At 38.7% G+C, this 8,461-nt stretch overlaps 1 protein-coding gene across 1 annotated transcript in view; it reads right to left on the bottom strand.

Annotated features, from left to right (window-relative positions):
- Positions 1–8,461, bottom strand: part of PTPRC (protein tyrosine phosphatase receptor type C) — a 35,816-nt gene that overhangs the window by 3,808 nt on the left and 23,547 nt on the right. Inside the window, exons 19-22 of the mRNA XM_015816140.2 lie at positions 8,071–8,204; positions 6,931–7,053; positions 3,870–3,992; positions 1,938–2,122 (exon numbers count right to left, since the gene is read on the bottom strand). Of these exons, the coding sequence (XP_015671626.1) occupies positions 1,938–2,122; positions 3,870–3,992; positions 6,931–7,053; positions 8,071–8,204 (565 nt within the window). The remainder of the gene's footprint in view (positions 1–1,937; positions 2,123–3,869; positions 3,993–6,930; positions 7,054–8,070; positions 8,205–8,461) is intronic.

The raw sequence follows: 8,461 nt of genomic DNA, 5'->3' as shown, positions 1-8,461 counted from the left end.
GCTAGTACCCCTAAACTGCATCCGAAGGAGGTGGAAAAGAAGGTGATGGGATGTGTAGGATAGTTGGAAAGGAGGAAGGAGGAGAGAGGTGTGGGTAGGAGGGGAGGAAGGAAGAGGGAAGGTAGGAAGGTTGAAGGAGTGAGGGGGGATGCAGGGGGGGGACCGCCGATCATTTCTGAAAATATATTGACTAGGTTTTTTTTTTAATGAAATGCACCACATTTGTATTTGTTTATGTTTATTTGAAAATTAATAAAAATTTGCAAAATGAAAAAACAACTTACTTTGATATTAAAACAAATGTTACTATCATTTTTTAAATAATTGAAGAAACATTCCAATGAATTAACAGTTCAAAGAATAACAATAAAAAGGGAGAGGGGATTAAGTACAATAATCCATGGTTCTTAAATTTGGCCAAGTCTTGGAAGTAGATGGAAGATTTCAGTACTGCACTCTTGAATAATTGCAGAAGCCTTAACTTTTGATTTAGGGCTCTGTGCAAAATATAGATTACTGACTTTATTTTATTCCATTATTGATATGCTGCCCATCTTTCTCTCCATCTTGCTTGTTGGCTTACTGGTTACATATGTGTGCAGTTGAACATAGTAGGTTTGTGCTTCCCTGATTCATTCCAGTTTTTTGAGCCCTATCCAAATGTCTAATTATTAATCATTGTGTAAAGACAGGTGAAAAGCAAACTATGGTTTAACATGTGTGTTCACAGTCATGCTCTCAGAGCTCCATTTTTTTCTGTAGTAGCGCCAACCTTTTGCTGAGTTGTCTCTATGACACAAGTACTGTAGGCTTTCTGTAAGAGCCTCCACTGCACAGGATTACAGATGTTTCATAGATTCAGGTAAAACAACTTTGAATTCAAACAGAATGAATACTTATTCCAGAGTTTGGTCCTTGTTAACATAGCCACCATGATCAAGAGTGCTGTGAGGGGAAAATAGACTCTAGTGCAGGGGTAGGCAACCTTGGCTCTTTTATGACTCGTGGACTTCAACTCCCAGAATTCCTGAGCCAGCCATGCTGAGGGAAAAGGGAGAGGTTTCCATGCTGAGCCATGCTGGCTCAGGAATTCTGGGAGTTGAAGTCCACGAGTCATAAAAGAGCCAAGGTTGCCTACTCCTGCTCTAGACTAAAACAGTCCAGAAATCTTCCTTTGGGTAGGATCCAGACACTATTATATAAAGGATATAAAATGGATACTTTAACTGTTTTTAGTTCTGCTGTATACCACTCAGAGTCTCTTGTTTGTTAGATGTGTGGCTACATAAATTAGTTTATTTAAGCAATAAATAATGTTGCTTTTGTTGAACAAATAATTTATATAATAGCACAAAAGATTTGTTTTCATTCCTGTCTGTGTTTCAGTGTGGTGTGGATTCCCAGGAAAGGAGGGGCTGCTTTTCAGAGGGCAAAAAGGCAGTGGATCTTGGAAACAATGGTTTGCAGGAAGAGGGTTAAAATGGCTCCTCCCTAGAGTTTCCCAGAGTATATCTGTATTATGCAAATGGTTTCTTTAGTCTGGCAAGATTCTGTCTATAGATGAAGACTAATAAAGGAAATTACTCTTAAGTAACTACGTCAATCTTTTTAGCAAGGGCTGATCTTTCCTATTTATGACACTGTTGCTATACATTTGTACTCTGCCTCAGGATCAAGAACTATAGAACATACAGTAACCAGTGGTGGGATTCATCCAGTTCGCACTACTTCGGCAGAACCGGTAGCTAATTTTTTTTTGCCCAGGCCCAGAATGGACTTCCAGAAACAGCATCCATACAGAGAACCAGTTGTTCACATATTTGAATCCCACCACTGACAGTAACCTATTCCAATGTATGTATTATACATGCAACAGGCACATTAACTCACAACAGACCTTCAAAGCATGTCAAAATACCACTAAAGATGATACCTACCCACAGTGGACAACAAGTGGGACATTCTTGATCTTGTTGGTCATATTTGCTTCAGCTGCATCTTGGGTTGAAAACTTCTGTTTGAGATTCTGAATCATGGTGGTTAAGTCTTGGGGGGTTTCTGGGAGAGCAGAACTATCCCATTTATGGTACTGATACTGAAACACTTTCTTGTTGTCTTTCCTCTGCAACAAACACAAACAGAACAAAATAATCCATGAAGGTTCAGAGCCTTACTTGTACATGCACAAAGTTCAAAATACTTAACCTGGAAATCCTGGCGTAGTGCTGACCCAAATGATTACTTTTGCTGCGGAAAGCCAAAGATCTCACTAATGTTTCCTCAAAAGATTACTTAAAATCTTAGGAGCTATGAGCTTCTTTACTGAGATTATAGTGACTAAAGTGTTTAGTTGCTCAGTGCCTTGCTCAAGTTTGTCAAATAAAAACACGAGTTGACATTTATGAAGCTGTGTGGGGTGTCTTCGGCCTGGAATAGAGACAGAAGTCTCCTCTGTCCAATGTTTCCATGTAAGGAAAAACACCAACCTGAAACTAGATGTAAATGACACAGACTTTTAAGAGGGATTTAGCATCAACACATAGGTGACTCTCACAGACCTGTTTCCCAACATCTCATTGACTAGGCTATTTCTACAATGAATGAAGGTGAATACATGTGTCCCAGGATACTGTTGTAGGATCCAGTCTAGGCCAGTCACCAGGGCAAGTAGTTTAGTCTTCCGAGTTTTCGGACATGTGCTGGAGCCCATCCTCAGGGAACTTCTCTCCAGCAGAATGAGCTGGGGAGAAGTTAGAAAGAAATTCCCCAAAGGTGGGCCGCAGCATGCATCCAAAAGTTCTGAAGACTCAACCTCTGGTCCCAGTGACCGGCCCAGATTGGATCCGGTTTCTACAATACTTGCTGTTTTGCACTTTCCTTCTCTCTAGTAATGGGCCAAGCCTCACAGTTTTATTGTTATTGTTTCTATTTCTGTTCTTGTGTTCAAACATATTGAAAAAGTATAACTTCAAAGAGTTAAAACAAAAGAAAATTATTTAAATAGAAAAATAAAATTACTGCAAAAAACAATCATACATAGGCATTCTTGTAAAGATTATCTAAATAAAGAGATGGGTCTCAAAAGATGCCGTAATGACATAATGGTAGGTGCTTTCCAAGTACGATAGAGATAGAGATAGAGATAGAGATATATGGAAGGGAAGGGAAGGGAAGGGAAGGGAAGGAAGGGGGTCTACATCATGGTTTAAATTCAAGAGGCATTCCTAGTGAGTTGGAGATCATTAGAATCCCCAGAAAATATGGCCAATGTTTGTCATGTTGTCTGAATTATAATAGTTGAAATCCAGCACAGCTGTAGGGCATCAAATGAAATGCTATGAAATGAATCCTATTTACACAACAGTAAATATGCCTTCCTCATACAGGCTACTTTAAATCATTTGAACAACAATAGTTTGTCTCCAAGCTGTGTGCATTAAAAGGAATCTATATCTATATATAAAAATAGCTATAGCTATAGCTATAGCTATAGAGATAGAGATAGAGATAGAGATAGAGATAGAGATAGAGATAGAGATAGAGATAGAGATAGTGATAGGTAGGTAGGTATGTAGGTATGTAGGTAGATAGATAGATAGATAGATAGATAGATAGATAGATAGATAGATAGATAGATAGATAGATAGATAGATAGATAGATAGATAGATATAAAGATACATATATCTCCATCAGTTCAATATTTGGAAGCATAGTACTGTAGCATTTAAAATAAATCCAGATTTGCTTAATGATATTAATAACATATAGAAATAAACATGGACACTAAAGAAAGTAGAAAATGAAACTTTGGAAATGCAAGCAAAAGCCAGAGACGAAGTAGATGAGGATGAATAATTAGTCCTTTTACCTTTACATGAGTTATATCAAAGGCACGAATGGTGTAACTGGGACTACAGTTGCTATCTTTTAGTTCAACTGTGATATTATCGTATGTCATTTTTTCTTCGTGCCAATACTGCGCACAGAGTTCCTAGAATTGAAGAAAGACTGTATCAGTGTTTCCTATGTGGAAGAAACGTACATGGAAATATGGACAAAATAAAATGCCTTGAACCAAATTATAAAAGAGCACTATACAGGGAGTCCTCAGCTTACAACCATTTGTTCAGCAACTGTTTGAAGTTACAATGGCACTGAGAAAAGAGACTTACTTCCAACCAGTCCTCCTTACTTACAACCATTGCACCATCCTAGAAAAACCCAGAACAAAGGAGAAATTTCCGGACAGTCAGAACAATTAATCAGTGAAATAACCTGCCTCCAGAAGTTGTGGGTGCTCCAACACTGGAAGTTTTCAAGAAGAAATTGGACAGCCATTTGTCTGAAAAGGTATAGAGTTTCCTGCCTGAGCAGGAGGTTGGACTAGATGACCTCTAAGGTCCCTTCCAACTCTGTTATTCTATTCAATTCTATCCCCATGGGAACATGATCAAAATTCAGGATTTGGCACTTGGCATGTATTTACGACAGTGTCCCAGGATCACATACAGGTAGTCTTCAACTTACACAGTTCATTTAGTGACTGTTCAATGTTGCAATGGCACAGAAAAAGTGACTTATGACCATTTTTCACAGTGATGCCCTTTGCAGCACCCCCACGATCGTGTGGCCACAATTCCGGTGCTTGGCAATGGGTTCACATTTATGACGGTTGCAGTGTGCCGGGGGTCATGCAATCCCCTTTTGAGACCTTCTGATAAGCAAAGTCAATGGGAGAAAGCCAGACTCACTTAATAACCGGGTTACCGCCTTATCAACTGCAATGATTCACTTGAGGCAAGAACATAAAATGGGGCCAAACTCACTTAACAAATGTCTCACTTCACAACAAAAAAATCGTTGGGCTCAGTTGTGGAGGTAAGCTAAGGACTGCCCATAACGGTCATTTGAAAACCTTCCTAGCTGGCTTCCAGCAAGCAAAGTCAATGAGAGAAGCCAGTTTTGCTTACCCACCATAGTGATTCACTTTTAACCCCTGCAGTGATTCAGTTAACAACCATAGAAAAAAAGAAAGGTTGCAAAATCAGGTGCAGCTCACTTAACAACCCCCTTATTTAGCAAGCAAATTCTGCTCCCAATTGTGCTTGGTTATAACTTGAGAACCTCCTTTACTTGGTATTCCACTGAGAAGAAAAAAAAAAAACCAGCCATTCCCTTTCTCTTGAATAAGGTCAAACTCAGTGGTGGGATTCAAATATGTGAACAACTCTGTGTGGATGCCGCTTCCGGAAGTCCATTCTGGGCCTGGGCAAAAAAAAATTAGCTACTGGTTCTGCTGAAGTGGTGCAAACCAGCTGAATCCCACCACTGGTCGAACTGGATCATAGGGCCTAAACACCTGAAGATCTTTTCAAACAGATGAAATTTAATCATGCAGCATGAAGCCCTATTTTAACTCCTCTTATGAGCAATCAGATGTGCGCATAGACCTATTATTTAGATATGCAAAACTACCATAGTATGGGGAGAAATAGGAAAGCAGGCTGACAAAAACTGGAAACGAATTGCCTGGATTACAGGTATATAGATGCTTCTTTCACCAATTCTTGGAAATGCTAATGTGAAAGGCCAGATAGCTCCAGGATATTTCATGTTTAATTGTGGATGATATTTAGGGAGATTCTAAATTAAACCTAATTTTGCATTTCCAAACAAATACACAGTTAGGAACGCAACATTAAGATTTCAAAATGTTAACGTGTTTATTTATTTGTACCCGCCTTCATCGTTTTTACAAATAACCAAAGGAAGCGAACATATCCAACATTCCTTCCTCTCATTTTCCCCACAACACCAACCCTGTGAGGTTGGTTGCATTGAGAGAAAGAGTGACTGGCCCAAAGTCACTCAGTTGGCTCTCATGGCTAAGGCGGGATAAGAACTCACAGCCTCCCACATTCTAGCCTGCTGTCTTAATCACTTCTATGCTGTTTTTCATCTAACACAGGGGTCTTCAAACTTGGCCCTTTTATGACTTGTGGACTTCAACTCCCAGAATTCCTTTGCCAGGCATGCCCCAGGCATGCCTGGCTGAGGAATTCTGGGAGTTGAAGTCCACAAGTCATAAAAGGGCCAAGTTTGAAGACTCCTGATCTAACAATTGAAGATTTCCCATCACTTAAGCTTCCAGTTTTGTAAGGCAGATTGAGCTGAGTGACCAAAATCATTGTGTGAGCTCCAAAAACAGGCAGGGCTTAACAAATTTTGCAAAGCAGTGTGGAACTTAAAAAAAACAGCAACATATATCCGGGGGGGGGGGGGGATCTGCAAAAAATGCATATCCTCTTTTTCATTTGTATTTTATACTTTGATAAGTTTAATAAAATTATAATTTAGGAATGCTATCTGCTAGAAAGGCAAGGCAAAACATCAGCCATAGCTGATGTTTGTAACATTTGTGATAATGTTAGATGCATTACATCAGTGAGCCAAGGTGGCGCAGTGGTCAGAATGCAGTATTGCAATCTGACTCTTCCCACTGCCAGGAGTTTGATCCTGACCAGTTCAAAGTTGACTCAGCCTTCCAATGAGATTTTCCAAGGCAATATGCTGATTCTGTAAACCACTTAGAGAGGGCTATAAAGCACTATGAAGCGGTAATAAGTCTAAGTGCTATTATATAACTGCATTTGTAAAACACCTGAAAACAATAACATACTGAATATCTTTTTCTAAACACATATTCTTTGATAATTCACTTAAATACTTACAATCACTTACAATCCTCTGCCTTTCAACCAAGGATAGGTGCCACTGAGGTAGATTTAATTGGTATATTTTGTTTCCTAATGGATATGCTTTCAGTCAGGGTATCTCTACAGTGTTTGGTTTAGAGAATTGAAACTTCGGCATTTTTCCACAACAGAAATATAGTCGCAATATGACTATATAGAGATAAATTCGCTCACCTGATTGTCCGTCAGCATAACAATAACTTTGACTTTCTTTTGATAAACCATGTTCCAGAAGTCACCTATTGTTTCTGGAAGTGGTCCTTGTGTTGCTATAATTCCATTTTGAGTCCAGTAACTCTGTAAACAAACAAACAAACAAACAAACAAACAAATAATTCAAAACCAATAGTATGAAAATTTGCAGGGAGTAACATATAAATTGAATGCATGGTAAATTAGAGGAAAGATAAATTACCGTCTGACATTGGTTAAAAGATGGTAACTTGCTTTAAAGATCATCCATGCAATTGGGAGAAATCAAATAAAACCCCAAAAGGCTGATTCAGTTAATTCCTGACATAAAGTTCAAGAAATCAATATATACTGATTCATATGTTTGTATACATCTATAAGTACATATCCATTGAGGCGTAGTGGCTCAGTGGCTAAATGATGCTGGAGATGGTCTCAGCTCTGGCAGTTTGAGCCCAAGCACTATCTGGCAGGGTGAGCTCCTGTCACTCGCCTCAGCTTCTGTCCACTTTGGTGGGAAGACAAAATGGTGCTCTGTGCAGATTCCTGATGGCTCTGAACCTTCTCAGTTGCGTCACCCATTTGTGAGGCAACTCCAGGAAGGGCCCCCTCCCTTCCCTTGGGTTTCCTGCCTGAGCAGGGGGTTGGACTAGATGACCTCCAAGGTCCCTCCAACTTTACTATTATTATTATTATTATTATTATTATTATTATTATTATTATTATTATTATTATTATTATTATTATTATTATTATTATTATTATTATTACTGCAGGAAGAGCTGCTTGTCTTTCTCTCTGGTGCGAAGCCATCTTGCCCTTCTGTGGCATACTTTGGGAAGCGTGTCCTATAACAGGCTGGTATCTTGGCAAGCCAAACTACTATTCTACAACAACCTTGTGGTCTCCTGGCTACTGTAACAATGCCATATGCTAATAATAATAATATTCATTGAAAGTAGGAGGGGAAGAAATCAGATATTTTTTACATTGATGAAAAGAAATCTTTTAAGGACATTTTAGGTTTCTGTGTCATGAAGAATGCCTTTTCATTAAATGATTTTTTTTTTTAAAAAAAGTTGGAAAATAACTGTGACTTCAAAATGAATCAAGTACACATACTGGTACAAAGGAAGCATTGATGTATTTATTGGGTTCCTCTTCACAATCACTATCCTCGTCAGAAGAATCGGCATCAAGTTCACTCTCTCTGCTCCCTTCTTCTTCATGTTTGAATAACACTCTGTTGTACTCATCTGCACAACAAGAAAGTCAGAACATACAAGTCAAATAGCTTCATAGAAGTTAATAACACATCTCAGTTATTCATAAATCACCGTAAGAGCTATGGCAGCTTATTAGTCCTGTTAGTCTAGAATAAATGATGCAAAGAATTATTATAATCATACAAGCTGGATCTTCATTGGTGTTAAAAATGGCAGCCATGCCTGCTTGACTCATTCTCATTCTCATTCTCATTCTCATTCTCATTCTCATTCTCATTCTCATTCTC

This window comes from Protobothrops mucrosquamatus, unplaced genomic scaffold (genome assembly GCF_001527695.2).
Source record: "Protobothrops mucrosquamatus isolate PMUCROS unplaced genomic scaffold, P.Mucros_1.0 scaffold_109, whole genome shotgun sequence".
NCBI classification, from domain to species: Eukaryota; Metazoa; Chordata; class Lepidosauria; order Squamata; family Viperidae; genus Protobothrops; species Protobothrops mucrosquamatus.
Note: the sequence above shows the minus strand (reverse complement) of the source record. Positions and strands in the feature narration are given on the sequence as shown.